General features: G+C 44.6%; 2 protein-coding genes across 3 annotated transcripts in view; both read right to left on the bottom strand.

The window, feature by feature from the left end:
* ephb6 (eph receptor B6) overlaps positions 1-8,087 on the bottom strand; it is a 33,020-nt gene extending 24,933 nt beyond the window's left edge. Inside the window, exon 1 of the mRNA XM_062539420.1 lies at positions 8,014-8,087. Within this exon, the coding sequence (XP_062395404.1) occupies positions 8,014-8,071 (58 nt within the window). The 5' untranslated portion in view covers positions 8,072-8,087. The remainder of the gene's footprint in view (positions 1-8,013) is intronic.
* A 1,526-nt stretch (positions 8,088-9,613) lies between these two features.
* Positions 9,614-20,938, bottom strand: slc2a3b (solute carrier family 2 member 3b). Of its 2 annotated transcripts, XM_062539419.1 has the most exons (11): positions 20,837-20,938; positions 20,346-20,506; positions 16,847-16,951; positions 15,407-15,567; positions 14,978-15,218; positions 14,514-14,676; positions 14,140-14,327; positions 13,872-13,976; positions 13,427-13,528; positions 13,099-13,302; positions 9,614-12,942 (listed from the first exon to the last, which is right to left on the bottom strand). In XM_062539419.1, exons 2-11 carry the CDS (start codon positions 20,367-20,369, stop codon positions 12,685-12,687), a joined length of 1,551 nt encoding a protein of 516 aa, XP_062395403.1. In that variant the 5' UTR covers positions 20,370-20,506; positions 20,837-20,938; the 3' UTR covers positions 9,614-12,684. The 2 variants fall into 2 exon arrangements, with proteins under 2 accessions (XP_062395403.1, XP_062395402.1); XM_062539418.1 differs by lacking the exon at positions 20,837-20,938 and having other exon boundaries at positions 20,346-20,643.
* Between the last annotated feature and the right edge of the window lie 3,836 nt (positions 20,939-24,774).

Genomic DNA, 24,774 nt, shown 5'->3' with positions numbered 1-24,774 from the left:
GTTATGTTATGTTTTTTCCATTATATAAATAAAGCACTGAAGATACCACAGAGATATTTATGACTAATTCCGAAAAAGGAACTCTCTCGAAGAGAGTACTGTATATCTAAATTGAATAGATGCAGTTGTATTGGAGACAGTTGCTCCAATTAAGTTATAAATGGTCTCCAATACAAATGCATCTTAGATGATTCCTTGATTATTCAACTTTAAACTGATTTATTTTTCTGGCTTGCTTTAAAACTGTCTCATTGAAAGATGTAGTGGCTGTCAAAGTTATAACAGCAATGTCATATCTCCAACAACCAAAATCAAAACAAGTCACGGAACAACTTGTTTTCCAAAAGAAACAGCAATAAAGTCAAGACACGCCACACGGCACACCCTCACTCTCATCTGCTGCCACATACAACACGGCACAAACAGCCAAGAACAAGAGGCCTGTCTGTCTGTCAGGGTCTGACTGAAGCTCGCTGTTGTGATGGCTAATGGTTCTGGGGCTGCCACTGACCCTGATAAAGAGTTGGGACCTCAGGCCAAAGTGAGGAGTCGCCATCTGGAGAGATGCAATCTTTGTGTTGGGCCTCCTCCTGACTCAGCCTACCAAAGCACCCCACGCAAACACACACACACACACTCACACACACACACACACATCCCTCTCACGAGCAGATCTACGCACATACCCCCATAAATACACATGCACTCACACATAAACACACGCAGACGCACAAACACACACACACGCACGCACACCCATCTGGAGAGAGAAGCAATCTTTGTGTGGGGCCTCCTCATGATGCAGTCCACCAAAAGGCCCTCACGCTCATCTCATCTCAGCGCAGCGCAGCGCAGCACAGCAGAGTGGCGCGCATCAGCGGAGATGACAGAGTGCGCTGTCCTGTCCTCGCAGGTTAAAAATGGACACTCGTCGTCAACTTGCGCTGAGACGTGAGAGAGAGAGAGGGGTGGGGGGGGTGGGTGGGGGGTGGGGGGCTTGGGCCTGATGGAGAGTAAAAACTGCTGTATTGGCAATTCCCCCCCTAAGTGCAGCCGTAATGCATTGTGCTATCTGGTCATTCTCCTCGCCAGGTTTATAAACACATACACTCCTTCCTCTCTCTCTCCTTTCTCCTCCCTTGCTCTCTCTGTCTTTTGAGTCGCTGTGACTCCATTATTCATCTCCGAAGTGACAGTGGGCTTTTGGACAGACCTTAAACAAGGAGATACATTGTCTTTTATTATTGATGAAAGAAAGAGGGAAAGTGACTTTGTTTGAGGAGGACTATGACACAGGGACACGAGGGGAGGGAAAAAGTGAGAGAGGGAGGCAGCAGAGAGGAGGAGGAGAGGTAGTGATTTTAGTTTTTGTGTCTGAATATTAATGATCTGTTCAGTCTCTGAGTGTGTACTTCGAGAGCCTCTTCTCGTCTACACCTCTCCACCCCCCACCTCAACCCCCCCCCCCCCAACCTCTTCCATACAGTTTGTGAGAAAGTAAAGTGTAGGAGTTGTTTTGGTCACTCTCTCTCTCTCTCTCTCTATCCCTCTCTCTATCCCTCTCTCTCTCTCCTCTCTGGTGTTGATAGTGTATGGGGGTGTTGCATTAGCTTCTCTCTTCAAGTGTGTTCACTTGAGTGGTCTGACTCAGTGTGCTCCTTAAGTAGAGCTCTGGCTATGAATGCATAATATCCTTATGCACACGCTCTGAGCGTGTGTGTGTGTCTCAGAGTATTTGTGTGTGTGTGTGTGTGTCTGTGTGTGTGTGTGTGTGTGTGTACATGTGTGTATGAGTGTGTCTCAGTATCTGTGTGTGTGTGTGTGTGTGTGTGTGTGTGAGAGAGAGAGAGAGAGAGAGAGAGAGAGAGAAAGAAAGCAAGAGAGACTAATGGAGAGTTGGTGCTATGTCGTACCCGTGCCCCCGAAGTGTTAATGTGCTTCTCCACAGTTTCTGCCTGATCAGAGCAGCAGCCACTACAAAGCCTTACAATGTTAATACCGCTGTACACTCGAGGGGAGCAGATTGCACTTTAGCACCTGCTGTCAAAAGGAACACACACACGACAAGATACCAAGGACTCCAGCGCTCACTCACACAGGCATCCTCACACACCTATTCCCAGACCAGACCCGCTGGATGGGAACTCACACACACAAACCGTCCTACACACACGTGCACACACATGCACATGACAAACAGACACACCTAAAAACACACCCAGAGACACATGCACACACAAAAGGGGGGGATCAAGGAGAAAAGAGAAAAAAAACAATACTCCAACAACACACATACCCCACACACAGCCTACAATAACTTTAACACCAAGCTTAACTAATGCCAGTTGCTGTAACTTTCCACATCACCCTCCAACACACTCTCACTCTCATCTCCTGCCACATACAACACGGCACAAACAGCCAAGAACAAGAGGCCTGTCTGTCTGTCAGGGTCTGACTGAAGCTCGCTGCTGTGATGGCTAATGGTTCTGGGGCCGCCACTGACCCTGATAAAGAGTTGGGACCTCAGGCCAAAGTGAGGAGTCGCCATCTGGAGAGATGCAATCTTTGTGTTGGGCCTCCTCCTGACTCAGCCTACCAAAGCACCCCACGCAAACACACACACACACACACACACACACACACACACACACACACTCATAATCATCTCACAACAGATCTACCCACACACACCCATAAAAAAAACACACAAACTCATAAACACACACTCACACACACACACAGGGAGTGAAATAATGCAAAAAAACTGACAAACAAAAGTGTACCTGCATACCCGCCCCCCCCCCCACACACACACACACACACACACAATCCCCACACAGCCTACAATAACTTCTTAGTGTAAAACACAGCGGCCCGTCACACAGTGGCAGATGTGTGTGGATGGCGGTGTGTGATAAGCGTGCTTTTGGCTGTGCTCTAGCCCCTCGTCCACGTCTCTGCTCCCCGTACTGTAATACGCTCCAGATGTCTCTCTCCACAGACAGTCACTTCAGGACAGAGCCCACTGCTCTCCATCATTATACTCAACCACAGGTCCAGACAGAGGGACAGAGAAACCGAGAGAGAGGGAGAGAGAGAGAGAGGGAGTGGGAGAGGAGAGAAGCACGACGGAGTGAGAGCGCACAGAGAAGGGTGGATTAACGCAATTCCAGAAATAAGCATGAACATGTCAGGCGAAGTTATGAAAACCTCTGGCTGGACTTAAACTGTTGAAAGGAAAGTATTTAACCCACTGCTGCCCGCTGATCCTGAGCAGCTCTCTGACCACAACGGGCTCTTTGAGTCGGGCTCTGTGAACCGCGCTGCGCATCAAACACACACAAATCAAGTCCACTGTGTCTTGATTGGCTTAAAAGCTTCTTGCCCCCCTCTCGGCGCTATTGTGCGCTGCACTGTGCCGCTTCCTTTGGCGTGAGATCGGAGGGCCCAGACGCCGGGCTCTGAATGAGACTTGGCCTTTGGGTCAATCGTGCCCACGTCGCGTTCGTTCGGTGCCCGATGCCCGTGCGTGTCGAGTCCCTCGTTCTGCTGCTCCGTCTGAAGGAGGGGGGGGGGGGGGGGGGGCTTCGGCTTTCCAGGTCAGCGTGTCTCCTCTGCGTGCTGTCTGGGGGGATCTTAACCCTTTCCTGTCCTGGGCCGCGTGTGGCACAGCACACCGTGTTGTTGCTACAGCTACATTAGTCGCTTTTAAAATTTCATTCCGTCTAATCTTCCATCCATTTTTTATTCTCATCTGCGCCAAGTGCTTGACGTTTTGGTGCATGGGAGATAAGGTTGAATGGCAATGGTAATATGGCACAAGAGGATTTGTAGTCCCTTGTGGGGTTTTTGTGTTGGCGTGACCATTAGCGTGCGGCTCCAGAGGGCCAGGGGGCAGCAGGGCTATTGGCTCGCTATGACTCATGGCACGGACTGGCAGCCTACACACGAGCGTCTCACGCAAGGGGCCCTCCTTAACCTGCAAAGGGCAGAGTGGAGTGGCGCGAGGAGGAGGAGGAGGAGGAGGAGGAGGAGGAGGAGGAGGAAGGAGGGATGAAGAGAGGACGGAGGAGTGCAGAATGGGGAGCCTGAGACCCCGGGGGCAGCGCCCGCTGTGCCAGCGTCTCTCTCTCTCTCTCCCTGACACGCAGCGCCAGGCTCTGGTGCCCGCCATCGCCTGTTCCCAAGAGCTGCCGAGACGGCCTCTTAAACGGGCCAGGCGCCGGCATCAGACATCCCGCTGTGAGGTTTCACACGCGCGCGCCGCGCATGCTATCGCATCAGGGACGCTTTTAAGTGCAGCCGCCCCAAATTCAGCGCTCCCCGGCGAACGCACGCCACTGGATTGGCACACTATCGCGATCGGGTCAAGTGGGGCGCCTAATTAATGCGATTGCAGGTTAAGCGCGTCGGGGACTGAAATCTGGTGAAACTGCCCTTGGGGTGTTGAACCACAGACAATTGGACTAAAGCAGAGATAAGCTCTTTTCCTGGGGAGAGAGCGGAGCCTCGTGAAACAATGCCGAGCGCTCGGGGTGAACGCCCCGCGCCGGAGAGCCAGTGTGCCAGACACAGGGAATGTGAGAGAGAGCTCCCGGGCCCCGCGCGCAGATTCCAGTCATGCTCACGGGGACGGATGGCTGGGAGTCAATGGGCGACCGCTGCTCTTTAAAGGCCTTTGAAAAGGCTTTAGCGCCAAATGCCCCACATCTAATGGCGCTTAAGTCTAAATGGCCGCGGTGAGTAAACGTAGGTAACCTCCAAATTGCCCCGAGTGAGCGGTTTGAAACAGATGATGGAGCAGCTGAAGAGGATAATCTCAGACAGAAATAAATAAATAAATAAATAAATAAATAAAGAACCATTTCACTGCAGCATGCCCATACCACACAAAGCCAGGAAGGCACACTGCACAAATGTGCCTCTGCTCTGTGAGCCAGACCCTGGGGATCTGCCTCATAGTGGAAGAGTAGGAGTTTGATCTCTGCTCTCCCTGTCCTCCGTCACGTCTTCCCCAGGGGCCTGAGGGGAGATGTGCCGTGTCAGCAGCAGAGGGGGATGTCGTGGCCTGTTTAGGGAGTCCTGCCAGGGTCCAGGAGAACCGGAGAGCGTCCAGCCGAGCTCCAGCTGGAGGTGGACAGGCTCAGCAGTGCGGTGTGGTGCGGTGTGGAGTGGTGCACCTGCCCCGGGCAGCACTGCGGTCTCCTGCTGTCTCAGTGCACAGCTGTGCTCGGTGTCAATAATCTTGGGTTGTACATGTGAAGTTCATTTATTTACAGGTCACTTTAGCGCACGTCTTCAATCATCAGGGATGTTTGCACAACACTAAGTGCATTTCTGGAAACAATTGGTGCAAATTGCACCACACAGTGGATTAACAAAAGCAAAAGCAAGTGACTTGCTCTGAATAGCAAAAGCAAGTGACTTGCTCTGAATAGCAAAAGCAAGTAGCTTGTTCAAAATAGCAAAAGCAAGTAACTTGCTCAAAATGCTTAGTTTATGTCTGAAAAGCAAACATTTAAGCCAATCAACATGTCAGCACCATCAGAATAAATAGCTCCCATGTCACTTATGAAAAAGGTCGGCAGTCAAAGTAAAATGTTGACTCGATTTTAAAGAATGCAATGTTCCACATCAGTGCACAGTACTGTTTGTAGAACAGCTTTTTTGCCAGACCATGTAATTCATTGTCATACAGGACAAAATATGAACCTGTAATGATATATTTTGACTGATACAGAATTAGCAATTGATAGTGTACAGTATAGTGTACAGCAGACAATAGTACAAAATGCATGGATGTGCGAAAGCATTTGCTGTTTGTTTGAAGTAATGACAAACTGCTTTTATGACGTGCACAAGTGACTTCAAAGAGATGATATGGAGGTTGAACTAGTTTTGAGAATTTTAGAGCTGATCTGACAAATGCAGCAAAGCGACAGAGAAGTTTAACCATGACATGCATAAACAGGAAGGATGAAGGATGCTTAAAAAGGAGCCAGATATATATATGTCACTATTTTAATCTAGCTATTCTAAAAATGTGCTTTCAAAAGGACGATAAATGGATTTTGCTAACTAGACAGGCAAGCATAGTGAGTGATGCCACATGTACGCACGCACATACATACAGACACACACGCGTACATGTACACACACATACACCCACATGCATGTACACACGCACACACCCGCACACACACACGCACGCACAAACGCGCGCGCACACACACACACACACACACGCACACATACTTACATATGTATACATGCTTGCACACAGACATGCACACCATCCGAAGGCTAAGCAGATCACAGCGTGACTCACACAGACACTCAATCACAGGCAGCATGCATGCCAGCACATCAAATCACACAGAGTCAGTGGGAGAGCCATGCAGGAGCCTCCAAGGGACTAGCCTGGGCCCCACCCCAGACTCTGCACCTCACAGGAGCAGACACATGGGGTTGGAGGAACGCAACTGTGCTGTATTGTGGCTCCGGTGGGATGTGTGCCACTGGGTTAATACTGTATTAGCCACAAACTCCCAATAAGTCAATAGGCAGGGAGTCACTATAGGCCAGTGACCCCTCCACCCACCACCCACCTCACTCTCTCTCTCTCTCTCACTGTCTCTCTATCTCTCTCTTTCTTTCTCTCTCACTGTCTTTCTCTCCCACTCTCTCTCTCAGCCTTGCTTACACACACCCTACTCTCTTGGTCTGTGTGCATGGGTCCTCTTTAGTAAATACCAGCTGTCAAAGTCAGCCGTCAGAGCTCTGCGTGGTCATCGGAGAGTGAATGCAACTATGGAACACAGCGAAACGCATTGAGTGTTCTCTAACACACAGTGATTCACAGGAATATTAGTCAGTCTTCACAGCAACTCACCAAAATGTCAAATGCCTCCATCCATCTACTGTATCTATCCATCTATATATATCTATCTATCTATCCATCTAAAAGAAGTAAAAGAAGCGCTTTATCTAATTTTAGGAAGCGCCTCATTTGGGCACACAGCTTCCATGAATAATCACTTCTATTGAATGATGAAAAGGGGAGCACAGGGATGGACAGATGAAAGAGCGAGAGAGGTAGAGATTCTGCAGTGGGCCTATTCTGTGTTGCCACTGAATTGAGAAGGGTTGGGGGTGGGGGGTCTCCACTGTCACAATCATAATATCATCTGAAAAGGGGGGGGGGGGCTTTGGGGTTAGGGGGAGACAAAGGTTACGCAACTTATTATTCATCGCTACCAAGCCTCCATTTTGTATTCTTTTGTTGCCGGTGCTTTTGCTTTTTGCTTTTCGCACTCAGTAGTGTAAAAAACACAAAACTCCTTTTAAACTGTCACAACAGCATCACTTTACAGCAACATACACATGATGATAGATGGATTTATGGAGTAACATATATACAGTCACATAGCAAAAGTCACATAATATATAGTCACATAGCAAAAGTCACATATATACAGTCACATAGCAAAAGTCGTAAGCAAATGGACATGAATACCTAGAAATCAGTCAATATTCCAAAATTAAACTGTGAACCACACACACACACACATATGCACACGCACACATACTGTATACACACACACACACACACTCACACACACACACACACACATACTGTACGCACACACACACACACACACACACACACACACACTCACACCCACCCACACACACACACACACACACACAAAAGCTCAAGAGCATCTAGTCTGTCACACTACCACACATAAACAGCAAGAGAGAGACAGAGTGAGAGCATGCAATACCCTGGCGTAATGTGCATGACTACAAACAGATGCTCAGTGTTAGAGCAGCAGTTTGACAGACAAAAGTAAGCACTCCTCGACACACACACACACACACACACACACACACACACACACACACACACTCACACACACACACACATACAAACATATACACACACACGTGCGGTGCTGCCAATCATGGCACCCATGCAGGCCACAGACAGGCAAAGAAGCTCCTTACCTTCCTCTGCTGAATTAGGCTGGAGAAACAGAGAGAGGGACAGAAACACACTCCACATTTCCACTACAGAATGATACTACTGGCACACAGGGAGGTAGAGTTTGAGAGAGAGGGAACGAGAGAGAGACACAGAGGGAGAGAGAGAGAGGAGAGAGACAGGGAGGGAGAAGGACGGGGGTTGGGGGAGGAGTCTGTCTGTTCGTTTCATTTCAGATTAGAGAGAGAGAGAGACAGAGGGAGAGAGAGAGAGACTGAGTAAAGGATAAAAATTCTTAGTGAGACAAATAATGGAAAACACAGAAAAATAATAAAACAATTAATAATAACTACAGTTGAAATTGTGGCATGGGAAAATACGGGGCATGTTTGGCGGGCTTTCTAGACAAATGTAAATATGTCCTCTTTTCTCTACACTTCGTGCTTTTTCCTTCTGCTCCCCTTTTCCACGACTAACCAAGACACTTCTTGGCTCTCAGCGACGAGCCAACTCAGAAGTTAAATATGTGTGGCAGTGCCACTGAGGAGAGATTGGCAGGAAACACAACTACCCTCTGAAATGCTGTTATGTTTTCCATCCGTCAGTACCCAACTCAAACAGGCAGCCCGTTTAAAATGACATCTAAATGTAGACTCCAGCAACTTGTTCCCCTCAGATAACATGCAGTCACCTCATCCGGACCCATAGGCAGGGTGTGAGCTAAATCAGGGATGTGCTCCATGCATGGACAGCTCCCTCTATTGGCCATGGATGAGAATTACATCTGTCAGAGGATCATCAGAGGTGAGACCTGACCTGACACACAGTACATATTCTCAGTGTTTATGTGTGTTATGTGTTTGCTTAACACTCTTAAATGTTGGGTATAACTTTATTCAAAGATTTTGAGATAAAAATAACTAACCAGAAAAGGAATAGTGTACATTCAAGTGCTGATACTTATTGTTGTATGTTGGTATACAGAAGAATACACCAACATGCCAAACAACAGAGCAATCCTAAGGAACAGAACTCTCTCTCTCTCACACACACACACACACACACACACACAGACATAAATACACATGCACAGACTTGCATAGAGAGGTGTGGCACTATAGCATCTCAACCAGAAAATGAAGAAAGCACAAAAAGTCCAGTGGTGTCATAGATAAGCTGAAGTGAAAGACACAGAGGAAATGTGTTCTGGGTCCCATGGCAAGCCCTCCCACACTGTGCTAGACATAACAACACATGCTCCTGTAATTAGAAACAGAGTAGGCATCCCAGAGAGCGGAAAAGTGTGCACAGCCTAATATTTACCCACGTGAGGACTGCGGTGTGGATGAAGGATTTCTCTTTTGCTTTTCATTTGTCAAAAAAAGATGTCCATATTTGTACAAGTTTGTGGTTGGGTCCAGCGTAGGTCATTTCATTAACCACTGGGCTCCGTTTTTATTTACAATGGTCAAGGGCAGCCAGTGCAAATGTTGTCACTGTATAATTTATCCAATGGAATGACAGCTCAGACACTCAACATTCACGTCACATGATTGGAGCATCACCCACTGTTAAACCACAAAAATGTCACAACAACTATGGAAAATATTAATCACAAGCATATGAATTCTTCAGAAGTGGTTTTAATTGTTTTCTTTCACAGGAAAGTATCCAGTACACAGTAGTATTACAACGCAAACAATATAAGAGACGCAGAAAATGGAAAGAGCTAATCTACAAGGTTTGAAGAGCACATAGTAATCATGGTGAAATGATGAATGATGGGGGTCATTTTGAGACCAAAATACTTGTAATTTGTCAATACTATACATATCTACATATCTAATCAATAACACATGTCTAATCTCTGTCTCTCAATTTAAAACAAATTAAATAAACGCTCACTGAAATCTGGCAGTGGAAGTATGCAAGCGTACAAAGACAATAGTAAATAGAATGTATACTCATGACTTTCAGAATGGTATATAGACATTCATGAGTGTTTATGGGAATACAATACGACACAAAATGTCAATAGATACTGAACAGTATAAATCCTCATCATGGAATGTGCGTTGCTAGTAAAGTGATAGTGCATATGCGTAGCAAGCATCCACAGCAGCAAAGGTAGCAACAAATCAAATACATTAGGCAATGTGTAACAAGGAAACATTATTCACCACACCTCTAAGAGACAACCCTCTATCAGAAAGCTACAGTATGTACACTATAAACAAACACACACACACACACACACACACACACAAATGCAGTACATGTGCAAAACATACAATAAATAGACAATAGGTAAAAGACTACAACTACATCCCCAAATCCCACAATGTTACATCGCCACACTAACACAAGACATACAGTAATATAGAACTGTCATGGCTGAAAATGCTTTTAACAATATTTTAGCAAATATTTAAGATTCCTTTGGAGGCCTGGAGCCATCTTAACATTCAAGCACAATGGTCCATTTTTCCTCATTAAAATCAAGTTGGCTGAATTGATGTTCATCTCCAAGTCATTATAGTTTCCGCTACAAATATACTGATGTAACATTAATATCCTTTGTTCATTTGGCAATATCTGGGCTATTATGTACAACAGCTATTTATCTTTTGATCTGGACTACTCGGATTCCCCAAAGAAATGCCCTGGCTGTTAAGAATTTCAAGTAGTTAGGCTAATTAAGAGTACAAACCATTCAGTAGCCTAGAGTCTGTCTGATTGATCCATAGTGCACAAGTTGTGCGAATTGTGCAATAGGAAATGCCACTGGAGTCTTGTTGAACCCCTTGAGAAAAAAAAAGGACTGTTCTTTTGATCAACTGCAGTGGCTTTAGAAAGCCTCTAGTGTAACAGGCTGTCAGGCTATGAGTCTGTCCAGGAAACACAACAGCTTAGTGAGGGTGTAACGGTGAGGCGCACTAACTTCACTGAGACTGCGTCAATGGTCAAGCGTCAGCTAATGAGGAAATGGACAGTGAGCAGCGCGAGGTGAAGGACCTGAGCTAGGAGCCACAGGCCTCAGGACCTGAGCTTGGAGCTTTTCCGGACTGTTTATCTAGGTCAACCACAAGCTGCTCTCTAGCCCCATTAAGAAATATGAGAGTGAATTCAAACAAGTGCTAATCTTTGCAGAGGCTGAACTCCATGACATGATTTGTGCTCTATGAATTTCACACCGGGGGTCTTGAAGAGAGACTACAGTGTACAAGAATATGTTTGACACTCTAAACGTTGCAGTAACAGTGATGGCTTGGAATAATAGTCACCATCTAAATAGGAATATCAGTACAGTCTTACTGCCACTTGGTCATCAGGTCTGTTTCAGTGATTAAGAGAAGTGTACACATAATCACAATTAATAAGTAACATCAAGCTGCATTAAATACAAAATAAAACTGGGAAGAATCTCCACCAGCAGATTCCCTTTGAACATTTACATCACACCCAATCAGAAAGGGGCTTGGCTCACACATATCCACACACTTGCGTGTCCATTCATTTACGTACAGATGGTATGGAACACATTTAGTGTGGAGCCATCATACATCCTTTGGTTCTGGTTGTAGTGGTAATGATTGCCCAACTTCTGCAAAGAAGTTTCCGTTGAGGCAGTGTTCCTCAAAAAACAGCCCTTAGATACCACTCAAATCCAGAGTCTTTGAATTAGTTGTTTTGATTTAGCAATCCATAGGTTGTTTTTGATTTAGCAATCCATCAATCATCAAGTCAATCTGATCAGTTTTATGTGAGGTTCCTCGCCAGAACCAGGTGGGTCTCTACTTGAGGAACACTGCAGGCTTCACGAAGGGCAGAACATTAACCACCAGAGGTAGTGTCACCATGTGCCAAGCCCCAGCATCCTAAAGCAGGCCGTGTCTCAGCAGCAAGCATTGATGGACGTTGAGGCAGTATAGGCAGTGTTCTACAGTACTTTCACACTTGACCTACTTTAGGCTACTACTGGGCAGTGACAACTTGCTTAGTGTGGCTAGACATACAAACAATATTAGATGAAAAATGTCTAGCACATGGCTGGATGAAATGGCTGTTTTTATGGTGGATCTAGTCCTGTTCCCAATTAGACAAATGCCTTGTCTTTCTCCCAAAAGCTATAGATGTTTTATCATCGCTGCACTTTGTTAACTTTTGATCTTTTGATCATCTCTTTGTTAACTTTTGATCAGTGAGGCTGAACTTTACATCTTAACTAATTACAATTTCTGGTGTGCGTGAATTACAATTAAATTTAAACAGTTCTGTATTATTATTATATTCTGACAATCGGTTTTGGTCAGAGTTTCAATGGCACCTGGTATGTAATCAATGGCATGTAAACAAATGTTTTTTTTCTACTTCTACTGGCCTTTATGAGAACAATTTTAAAATTCCTGATTTGAACTTCTCTTAACCTCCACCAAATATACAGTAGCTTAGCAAGGGGCCTCCCTATGAACAATAAGCTGTAACAAATGGGGCCCAGAAGCACCTGCTACAAACACACACAATACTTTAACAGTGAGAAGCTTGCTTGCAACTGAAACACAGCCACTACACACTCAGGAGGTCCACTGTGTAAACTACAGTATTTCAGTGTCTACTGCCAAATGCACCTGGTCTGCCATGGCTGTCTGTGGAGTGCAGTTAGCTGTGTTGTGGGATGAGACCTCCTTGCCCTGCTAGGCGCTTGGGAGGCCATTTTTGCCACTGTCAACATTGGGGAACTCCACCATGGGCACCTTCTCTCTTGTAGGGGAGACAGGGAGCGTGATCTCGCCATCCTGAGGAGGAGGGAGACCGGAGTCAGTTTTGGCGAAGCCGCGAGCGATGTCCTCAAAGGTCCGTCCTTTGGTCTCCGGCACTCGAAAGTAGGTGAAGATGAGGAAGATGACGAGGAAGATGACAAAGATGATGAACACATAGCCCCCGCACAGCTCCTAAAAGAACAGAGCAATATCGGGGACAAATGAGAACAAATCGTGTCAGAAATCAAAACTATTATAACACATGAACTAGTGGAGAAGACAGACGAAGAGCTACGTGAGAGTGTGTGTCGGTATTTGATTAACGAGCAGGATGAAGCAGCATTGTACCTTTAGCTTGGGAAAGCCGAGTCCGACCAGGAAGTTGGAGGTCCAGTTGGAGCATCCTGCTACAGCAATAGCCGCAGGGCGTGGACCCTGCTCAAAGAGCTCGGCCGTGATGAACCATGGGATGGGGCCTGGTCCCATCTCAAAGCCGGCCACAAAAGCAAACACCGCCACAATGGCCAGGTAGCTGAGGCTTGGAGTACCCTCCTGAAATGGGATTCATTTAAGAGAAAAACATTAAGCCCCATTGAACAATGTAACAGTAGGTAACGCAATTGATGATGAAGTGCAGAAATACTGAAAAAGAACAGATGAACAGCTGAAAACTTACAATCAGTGCTAGAGAGATGGTCAGTAGAATAGCACTAACTGCCATGCCAAATAACCCAATCATGTGGAGAGTCCTTCGTCCGGCCCTGTCCACCAGGAAGAGCTGGAGAAAACAAGAGAGCACACATTCATGTAGACGGGAGCACACATATCTAAATTGTAAACCACAGTGTAACATACATGTCATATTTACTATTATTACTATTATTCTTTAAAGTTAGTTTTTTTTTACTTTATTTTATATTACTTTACTAATATTTCTATTTTATTTTACAGCACTTTGGTCAACTGTTGCTGTTTTTAAATGTGCTATACAAATAAATTGATATTCACATTGACATTCACAAAATAATTCAAACATCAGAACACCCTCACCACACATGATCTAATCTAATCAATTTCATCGTACACAAAAATCCAAATGACTGGTAGAGAGGTGTACTTACAGAGACCACAGTGAAAACAGTGTTGACCACTCCAGCTCCTATTGTAGCATAGATGGGCTGGGCGACTCCAGCACCTTCAAAAATGGCTGTGGAGTAGTAAAACACCTACAACAGAAAGACAAACCGTTACCGGAGAAAAGACACACTACTACTATACTACATGTATAGTCGAATCAATTACAATATTTAAAAAATCAATTCATTTGCTAAGGGTCGTTTGGTTTCATATCTAATCAGCAGAACTCTGGGAGATGTAGTTCTTACGTACAGCGTTAATTCCAGAGAGCTGCTGAGACAGCTGCAGCACGATGGCGATGATGATGGGCTGCCGGTACGAAGGGTTGCGGAACAGCTCAGGGATGGTGACCTTCTTCTCCATGGCCATCTTCCTGCCCTCCTCCTTCATCTCGTTGATGTCGTCACTGACGTCCTCATACCCACGCAGACGCACCAGGGCTGTGGGCAGAAATCACAAGAGCGGGAAGCTCTTCAATCTCTGTTCATAATGTACGAATGCCTTAAACATGGCAAACATCTTCACCTACTGTAAGATAAATATCATTTGAACAGGGACTGGAACCACTATCAAGCTTCCTGGGTGTTAGAGTGCTACTACTGTACTGCTCTCTGTTGGTTACTGACCCTTGTGCGCCTCCTCTTCCTGGTTGAGGTTGATGAGGAGGTGGCGAGGACTCTCGGGGCACAGTGGCAACATGATGGTCTGCAAGACCGCCGGTAGAATGGTCAGAGCCAGCAGCAGTGGCCACAGGGAGGCTGAGCCCAGCAGGGACTCTAGACCAAATATCTGGACAACAGCAGGGGAGACAATAAGATTAGGACACAGATGACGAAAAGGACAGAAAAGGCCATCTTTTAATATTCAGGGGTCAACCAGTGGCCTGTGGCCTATGGGTGGTCTGCAGAGGTACTGCAAGTGGTTCCTAACAATGTGCTTGATTATGCACTGTGGGAAGGACTGCCTACATTCCCTCTTTTACATTGCTTTTTATGTCAGAGTGATTGTCCTTGGATTACAGTGAGTCGAAAAGCCCTAATTTACATGCACACATGATGGCAAACTGGAGGAGTGCATGAAGAGATCTTACCTGGGCCACCAGGATGCCAATGACCACACCCAGCTGGTGCAGCGTGCCAAAGGCCCCTCGTAGAGCAGTGGGGGCCAGCTCTCCTATATACATGGGGCTCAGGCCAGTGCACAGACCACAGAACAGCCCGATGACCAGACGCCCAAAGATGATCATCTCATATGAGCGACACAAGCTGGAGAACCCCATCAGGCTTCCACCCACCACCGCCAGGCCGTTGGCTAGAAACATGGACTTGCGCCTAGAGGAGAGCACAGAGACACAGGAGGGGATAAAAGAGCACACCGAACCAATTAAAACACAAGTGCAAGGCTGGGGCACATCTGCAAGAGTGTGTCACTCACACAAAGACACAACATTCTGGACTGTTCCAAGCACCTGACACGGATCATTCCCATCACTCTAAATCCCAAGTCCTTAGGTACTCACCTCCCAAACTTGTTGACCAGGACCCCCACACACACAGACCCGACCATGCCTCCGATGCTGAAGATCGCCACGGCAACACTCCACACAATGGTGACTGTTCCCTCCTCCATAGTCTCGTTATAACGCTCCATTGACACATTCTGGATGAAGCTTCTCAGTTTCTGAGTTTATCCAAAGATACAATACATACATATTATTATGGGAGCACAGCACATACACACACAAACACACACACACACACACACACACACACACACACACACACACACACACACACACACACACACACACCCTGTTTTGGTTCAATTAAGAGCAAAATAGACCTCTCCAACACCATGTATATCACTGCCAGATGTATACTGTATCTATAGCTAGATCCATTACCCCAGGGCCACGCCGCCGCAGAGCGTCACTGGCCCACAAATGTGTCAGGATGTTCCCTGTCAAGCCATCATCTCAGGGAGCTTGGCTTAAGGCTCTGACATATTACGTTTCCTTAGTTCCTTAGAGCCTTGCCTCTGACACTTTTATTTCACTTCACACAGACACACACACGTCTGATCATGTCCGATGAAACTTTTATGGCACTGTATAGAACATTCTGTGCTGATCTTTCCAGTCATGCGTTGGAAAAGAAAAACAAACTGTTGAGCAATCTAGGATTGGCTATTCTACGCTGATTCGTTTGTAATGGGCTAAACCCATTAAAGCCGACCATTTAATCATATTCTGCATAATATAGTTGCGTTGGCTTCTGTGAAGAGTCCTATAAACAAGAGTCCTATATTTCCCCATCAAACTAGAAGCTATTCTTTCCCCATTCATTCCTATTACTTAGCAGGGAATAGCTGACAGACATGCTACTGGTTAGGAGTCAATATGTTTTATCTGGTAAATGATAATGAATGAGTTTTAGCTATTAGGCATTAGTCAGTGAGCTAATAGCCATTGGTTAACCACATACTGTAAGCTTGCGGATTTTATGAACACAGACGCACGTGAACAGAATCTCTGTGTGGTTGAACAGGTTTAACGTGGTTTAACACACACATGAACAGAAACGCCACGTGGTTGAACAGGTTGAATGCGGTTGAACACACACATGAACAGAATCTCTGCATCTTCTTCGCCTCGTTCAGACACAAGCTTATTTCCATAATGTCTGTCGGAAATAGGAGGGGAGGTAGTGTAAGAGCTGGCTTAGTTCGGAGTTCCAAAAGTCTGGTTATGTTTTTCACATACACGGCCCAACCACTTGTCATCCACAAAACATGTGGACTTACACCTATGACTGAAAGCAGCTATAGTCTTCACTGGATGCTAATTAAAACCTCAATGCACTTTTAGACTCATTCATAAACTGGGTAAAAACCAGAGAAATAAAAAGGAATGCGTATAAGAAATCTGGCAACTATGTGAGTGTTTTGTCAAAGTACCCACCTGCTCAGGTGCATTGATGACTCCAGTGTTGTAGCCAAACTGCAGCGACCCAATGACGGCAGTAGAAATACAGAACAGCAGGTAGCATGTCAACGGCTTCTTCTTCTGGAAAAGACCAAGAGAGAGGGAGCACAGAAGTGAGACGGCATTCCCAGAAGTGTGCACTTAGACACTGAGGAAAAAATAAATCATTCTTTACTCTGTTTAATTCATGCTTTCATTTCAGAATCTACTTCATACCTCAAACCTACAGATTTCCTTGTACCATCTAATGTCAGTCTCTCTAGTGGTGGATGGGAATTTTATACCTGCTAAAAGCAACCAACGCTAAGTCAATCCCCAAATCCCGCTTTCATATGAAGCTGAACAACATGATCCTTATGAGCACTATGATCCCTCTTTTCCCTGGAAAGCCACCACAGATTTTAAGGACAATAATTTATGATTAGTCATGGTTACTGGTGAACTGCACCGCTTGTCAGCATCTGTTCAAATGACCACAACATTCTCAAAGAGGACCACATCACATCAAAACATCCTTCAGAGAGGAGTGGAGTGGGGGGGGGGGCAAATGGCATCAGTGAGAGCTATAATGTGTTGATGCACATGGATTGTGTTGGTACACAATGAACAAAGTCTCACATGCCTCGCAATCAGTCTGCAAGAGTCTGAGAAAGCACAGCAAACTTGTCACAAAGCGTGTGTTGTTGGCAGACGCACAATGATACATTCTATTTCTGTTCTTCCTGGCCCTGTTCTCCTTTCTCTCTCTCTCACCGACCGTCTCTCAGTCCAGGCCACCACGCGCCTCCGACTTGTTGGGAAATCGCAGATATTCTGCATATTGCCAAACATGACATGTGGAAATCACTACAGTTGAGTGGCCAACGTATGCATTCAGAGTGGTCTAAATGCAACAGACGTGGAGACAGCAAAAAAAAAACAGAAAGACTCTTTGTACAAATGAGTCATCACAAGTAATGTATCATTTTGACAGAGGAGACTAACTCCATTTGAAGTTGTACATGTTGAGCAATGCTGGTGTTCTCATGCTAGATATGACAGTGCTGTTACTCACTGACTCTTCCTGGGTTGTTCTCCACTGCATGTACAGTCTGTCCTTGTTCAACCCAACACATCAATGACACTAGATATTCCAGGTCTAAACCCTCGAGGCTACATCGTTGGGTGCAGTTCCCTCGCTACATCATGATACACACATGGCAGATAAGATTCACATTAAGCTACAATGAACTCATGTGTATGGGTCCTATGTACATCAAAGAGCTAAACATGACAAGAGCAAGTAAGCAAACTAATAAATGTTCAAAACAACATCTTTATGTTCAGTTTACTGTACATCAATATGTTAACCTGTATTGAGAGAGCGCTAACTGAATCCTGATTCTAACTCCAAACCTATAATGAACTTCAAGGTATAAATGTACTGTTAGTCATATTATTACATTGTAGCTACAGTATACAAATACAATGTAACAATGAGTCTTTAACATACAGTAAGTGTGACTTCAATATGAAGCATAAAGTCCTCTAGCATAACTAAAACAAGGCATGCACTGTCAGACATTGGTTGTACAAACAAAGATAAAAAAAAAATGAAATAAAATAAACACTGAGAAAATCCATTGCGGTTACTGTACTGTTCAGAAAAGTGACCTATATCATGTATCAAGTAAGGAAAGTGCTGAAGAAAGCAAAATCCGCATGTTAAGCATACACAGATTAAAACAGCACATGGGCTCTTGGTGATAATGTTAGAGTGATAGACGATCAAGCCATTCACATTAGTAACTGAAGGTCAAGATAGTCTTGCTATTAAGCCACCAGACACTGTGACTGGGTTCATTTCTCCTTGCAGAAGCTCAAAGACTGGAAGGCACAGAGGGAAGAGGAACTGAGTGCCCATTGGTTATTCCACATCTGTGTTGTACTTCACCTTTCACTATTTAAGTCCGATAACACAACTTTTACAATGCCCCACAGACGGACAGGATTTGACATGTTGAAAAATAGTGAAAATAAGGAGAACATTCTTTTATGAGAACAAAGCTGTGTCATATTACGGATGTGTCTAGTTTATTTCAGACCGTGCAGTTTATCTGCAAGTGTAGATCTCAATGTCCTTCCTCAGTGGTGTACAGCCACAGGATGTTTGCAATAACAGATAAATGTTGCAGCAGACCAAACTGCCACATGCATAATTTATCACAAATGCTTCTCATGCACAGTGCATGATTCAACAGGTTTTTGTGATAGAGCTTAAATATGGCGACTGACGTAATTATGGAAAAAGCCAACGTAAAGATATGTGAACACTGCAGGACAGTGTCTGACACTCCCTTTCAATCAAGCACACCCACAGCAAACGCATGACTGAGCAAATCAAACTCCAGTGAGAGTGAGCGACTGTTAGATCGTGTGAGATTCTTACTTAGAATTGCTCTTCTTCAGTGGCACAATAGTCTATGCAGCAGTAGCATGCGGTGACTTTTTGGTGCAGTTCAAAAAGAGTTCTTGCGTGCACATCCCACCTTTTGGCAGGTGGAGGACAAATGAAACTTCAGTAAAAGTTTCAGTGGAAGAGTATACATGTGATGTCCACAACACTGCTATGAGTGTCCATATTTTAATGTTAAAAAAGATAAGTGAGGTTTCCACCCTATTGGGGTTATGGGAGTTCAAAGCAGTGTTGCAGACTTGCAGACTATTCTTTTGCTGAACTTTTTGTTGTAGTCCAGCGATGATGACAACAATAATGCATGCAATTCTCTTTACCACAACAAACAACTGATTTGATGCGCGCCACTGTAACAAAACTATTTCTCAGTAAATGCAAACTAGGGGGGAGTGGAGATGCTACAAAATAACTCCTTGAGCTGGTTTGTGTCCTTCTCGGCCATATGTTTCTGGCCTACATAACCCAGCCATTGCAAAGCCCATGTCTATGTCTGTACGGTCACCTGAGTTCCGTATCCTCATGTGATAACAAGCCAAAACTGGTTGGAGCTCAAAACATTCATTCTCAGGTTGGGACATGCCATCAAACCTGGGCACGGGAGAGAGCTCAACCCCCCCTGACTCTCTCTCTCTCTCTTCTCAACCTCTCCCTCATTCACTCATTTCCTCAATACAGCCCCCATCCTTCGTCTTGCCAGAAAGGAAAAGTACTGGATGTGTTTCTCATAAATTCCAGGTTGACTCATTTATGTTGCCCAGACAAAAGGGTGGAGGAAAGACAAGTCCCTCTGTAATTACTCAGGAAACCTCTCTTATTGTGTAAGAAATGTGCCGTTTCGTAACAGAAGTCAATTGTTATAGAACACATCAAGGCTGGCATAGGAGCCAAGTCTTAAAGAGTTAAAATGTGTGGCAGGCAGCATGATCTATTCTGCAGTTGTGGTTTTCCGTTTTTGTAAAAACACAAGTACCAGCTAGGTAGCATTTGCTCTAGAGTACAAGGGAAGAGATGGTGTCTTACCTTATCCTCCTCCATCTTCTCCATCTCGGCAGATGTGTGGGGTATCACTGGCTTCTCTACTGGGTACTGTCTGAGCTCTGACTCCAAAGTTCAGATTTGTTGATGCACTTCTTGTTTTAAGTTTAATTTATCAAAGGATTCACTGATGGGCTGGATAGCTCCTATGATGACAACAAACAGCAGTAGTGTCAATAAACAGAGAAAAATGAGTTTGTCATGCAATCGTCAGACACGAACAGAGTGAGCTAAGCATGTCAATAACTAAGATGAATAGTAACATCTACACATGACTAGCAATTTAAAGTCAAGTGTCCAGGCGCCCCTCCTCTTGCCCCTCCCTGGTCTCGTCTTCCGCTTATCAAACCATTACAAAACATTACAATCTGAGAAAAAGACCAACCGGTGGGGTGTAATTACAACATGGGCTAAAATTCAAACTACCAGTACAGTTTTGTTTTGTTTTACATAAACAATAAGGTAGTCTACTTTACCGTATTGATTGAGTAAGTCCTCGTGTACCGTCTGAAGGATGCTCGCACTTGTTTTAGATCCCTCCCCCACCGGTAGGTTTTATACGTTGGCATACTCTTCAATCTGCACGTTTCACGCGTTTACATCTGTCTCTCGGCACCACCCGCTCGCTAGTATTTCCGGGCATGAAGAGTCAATGCGTAATCATCTCTTTTTTTCTAGTAATAGTGATGAGTTAATCCAGGAAGAAGGCAACCCCATTTCTAAGGCACTAGTGCTTGAAGCTTGCTGTATCCCTCATATCCCTTCACTTTTCATTCATGTCCCACTCCCATCTAACTTGTGTTGTGCCCCGCTATTAGGATTTGTGCGCCAGCGCCAGTATGAATAGATGTTCTGAACCTCCTACAGCGCTTCCCACTTATAAACGGAGAACAATCACAGAAGAATGCAAGCTTTTCGAAAACGATGGTCACACACAAATCATGAGGATACTTGGTGGGTGGCATACCGCTCCAGTAAACTACTACAAATCTTTTATGTGCCATGCCAGCTACGCCTTCTCAAAGTTGGTGAGAATGCCAAGAAGCCAAAACAGAAATAAACCCACAAGTATGGCTTCATTGTGCAGGACAGTGCTTTGCTGCCGTATCCTACTTTTTGAAAACATAATTTTCCTGGTACGCATTCAGAGCATCCCTGTCGTCTGCTTCTTCGATCCAGTATCAATACTTGTTGAGAGCACGTGCGCACGTACATATGCGGAGGGGGACCCATAGCCTACGTGCAGCCTGAAAGCTCATACCCCTGTTCATGCACCTTGTGGACAATCTATACCAAATCCTCGTGACAGAGAGCGGACGTCGTCTTTTAGACATGGGTAGCCGTAAATATAAGTACAGCCAAGTAGGCTAGCCCGTCTGGCAAAATAAAACGTAGGCCTAGCGCACTTTACGCGCTTTGACTGGGACTATACAATTGTAAAAAATGATTTAGATTGCTTGGTACAAGATTATTAGTCACCCTCTTTTTACGCATTAAAGACAAATTAGGACAGTTTACTAAAACGTATAGAGGTGACCTCTGATCTGTGTCTATTTCACCCACTCATTGACCCGTGACCTGACATAGCAAAGTGCAAAGCACACTCACATGCAGGTCAAGGGTGCCGCCTAATGATGTTAGTGGGTTTGTTGCTGTTTGAGTGCTGAGAGGAAGGGAATGTTCAGAGTTGCAAATATGTAATTGATGTAAACGATGATGGCAAAAACAACGTGACCTCATAAATCCTCTTTTTTAAAATACTGGTCTACGTGCCCAGTGTAGGCTATATGTACATTAATATGATGCATCGGGACAAAATGGGTAGTCAGGGCTCCTAGAGAAACTAATTAAAACTTTTGATTATTTAATTTGCTATATTGTATTAATAACTATGTCATTGATATTTTTGGTTTATCATTCTTGTCATTTTAGAGTTAGAGTTTCCCATGACTGGAATAAATGAAATAAAAAAGATGATGACGGTTATGATAACTTATAATGAACCACACTACAACCACTACAACCTCGTGATCACACTTGAATTGTTTAAAATATATTAAGGAGTAAAATAAATTATTCCAATTGAACTATAATAGTAGCCGAAGGTGTTACGTCACTGGTAGGGCGTGCCAGGCTACTATAATAGTACATCTCACCACCATGGGGAGCAGAGCATTCAGCCGCTCTGCTCCCCGCCTCTGGAATTCACACCCCAACTCAGAAACATTGATTCATTCCCACATTTCAAATCACAACTCAAAGCACCTCTGTTTAAAACTGCTTATTCCATTTGATGCTATTCCTCTACCCTTTTCTGCTGCTTTTTATATATACATATTGTATTGTTGTGTTTTAAATGTTTTATGTACTGTATGTATGTATGGTGACCTTGAGTGCAAAGAAAGGCGCCTTTAAATAAAACGTATTATTATTATTATTATTATTACATGCTCCTCTAACTGAGGATTACACAGTGTACAGTAACTGTACAGGGGGAGATGAAATACAAGGGCCTGTGTCTGGCTTAGTCTTGGCCTCTGACATACTCCTTACAACAGCTGCAGTTCCTAGCTGAACACAACAGTGAATGTGTCAACAGGAACATGCCACCCTGAATGAACTGGTTTGTAGAACTGAGGACATTGTGAAACAAAACCCCTTAATTTCACCCCTTATACTTTTAACATTAAAACCCTTTCAGTAGTTTTTAAGCAGAACATTTAAAGTGTTAAAATTCAGAGAAAAACCTACTGAATTTACCCCCTTAAATTGCCCTCTCTATCACGGAATCCCTTAGCCTGGCTATCACCAAGCTCAATCTTTTAAGAACGAACATTAGCTACAGGGCGAAATCCAGTCTCCGGCAGATCAGGCTGGGTTTACCCAGTCTAGGAATCCCTGAATGATGCCTTAAAGTAAAATCAAGATATACTCAAATCGTCCATAATTACCCCTTAATCACAACAAATGAAGGGAACCCCTGACTTGACACCTTAAATGTAAGATTTAAGGGGTTTTACACTCCTGGAATTTTATGTAAATGGCATTTTAAGGTAAATTAGGCCCATTTTACAAATTAAGGGACACTTAATATAAATGTAGTGGTTTTGGGGTGTTTTCAAGGGTAACAGTATACAAGAGCAGAATAAATACGGCTATGTTGTATGAACAATATATGAACAACATGTACAGATATGCAGTGAAGTAGCAGTAACATTATTATAAGAGTGTAGAATATGGGTAACAGTACGTACAATACATTTATAAGGGGAGTGAGGAACCGGTGGTGCATTGGGCAGTTTTTACCACCCACTGCAGTGCTTTCAGATCGGAGGCTGTTCACCAGGATCTGAAGAGACAGGTGGACCTTCTTTAGTCTCCTCAGGAAGAGATGCTGGTGAGCCTTCTTGATCAGGGTAGAGGTGTTGAGGGTCCAAAACTTGAAGCTGGTGACACGCTCCACCTCAGTCCCGTTGATGAGAATGGGGTGTGTGTACTAGCTTTGGACTTCATGAAGTCCACAATAAGCTCTTTGGTCTTCTTGGTGTTGAGAGCCAGGTTGTTGTCCGAGCACCACGATGTTAGGTGCTGGACCTCCCCTTGTAGACTGCCTCATCGCTGTTGCTAATGAGACTGCAAACTTACCAATGGTGTTAGAGTCGTGTACAAGTGTGCAGTCTTAGGTGAAGAGTGAGTAAAGGAGAGGGCTCAGCACACATCCCTGTGGTACGCCGGAGTTCAGGGTAAATGGTTGAGGAGATGTGGTTATCTAACGTAACAGACTGAGGGCCAGGACCTGCCTCTCGAAGCACTTCATGTTGATTAAAAATACTTAATACAAAATTGCTTTCTTGAGAAATATTGTGTTAAGCTCAGGAAATGTATTACACTGGGTTTTCAACAAACTAATATTTGTCTATGGTCTCCACTGCTGTTGGAGGCAAACGGACTCCAACCAGGGTCAGAGAAGAAGTGGAAGTCAATTGTCAAGAGATCAGTCTAGGAAACAGTGTGCAACAGGTTATCAGTGGGCTGCTTCTTTAACTGCTAACATCAGATTACAGTGTCACCTGCAACCAGCCTGGTTTCTTGCAACAGTAAAACAACACAGGAAATACTCAATGGTGTGTGGAGGTAGGCCTACAGTCATGTCAAAAATTGGCAAATAAAAAGGGTCAAAGTGAGCACAACGTCTTAGTGTTAACTCAACTGAGTGTCAAATTAATAACTCTTGAGCAGCAAAATAAACATTTTGAATAAATAGATAGGACTCACAGTTCTTTTTTTATAATCGCCCCATGGACTTTTCAGGTAAGACACCCTTCTTCAGAGTGATTATGGTGGTGTGGAAAAAAGAACTGTGAGCGCTATCCTTTAGTCACAAAGTCTATGTTGATTGTGAGACACAGAGCAA

The sequence above is a fragment of the Sardina pilchardus genome, chromosome 6 (genome assembly GCF_963854185.1).
Source record: "Sardina pilchardus chromosome 6, fSarPil1.1, whole genome shotgun sequence".
NCBI lineage: Eukaryota > Metazoa > Chordata > Actinopteri > Clupeiformes > Clupeidae > Sardina > Sardina pilchardus.
Note: the sequence above shows the minus strand (reverse complement) of the source record. Positions and strands in the feature narration are given on the sequence as shown.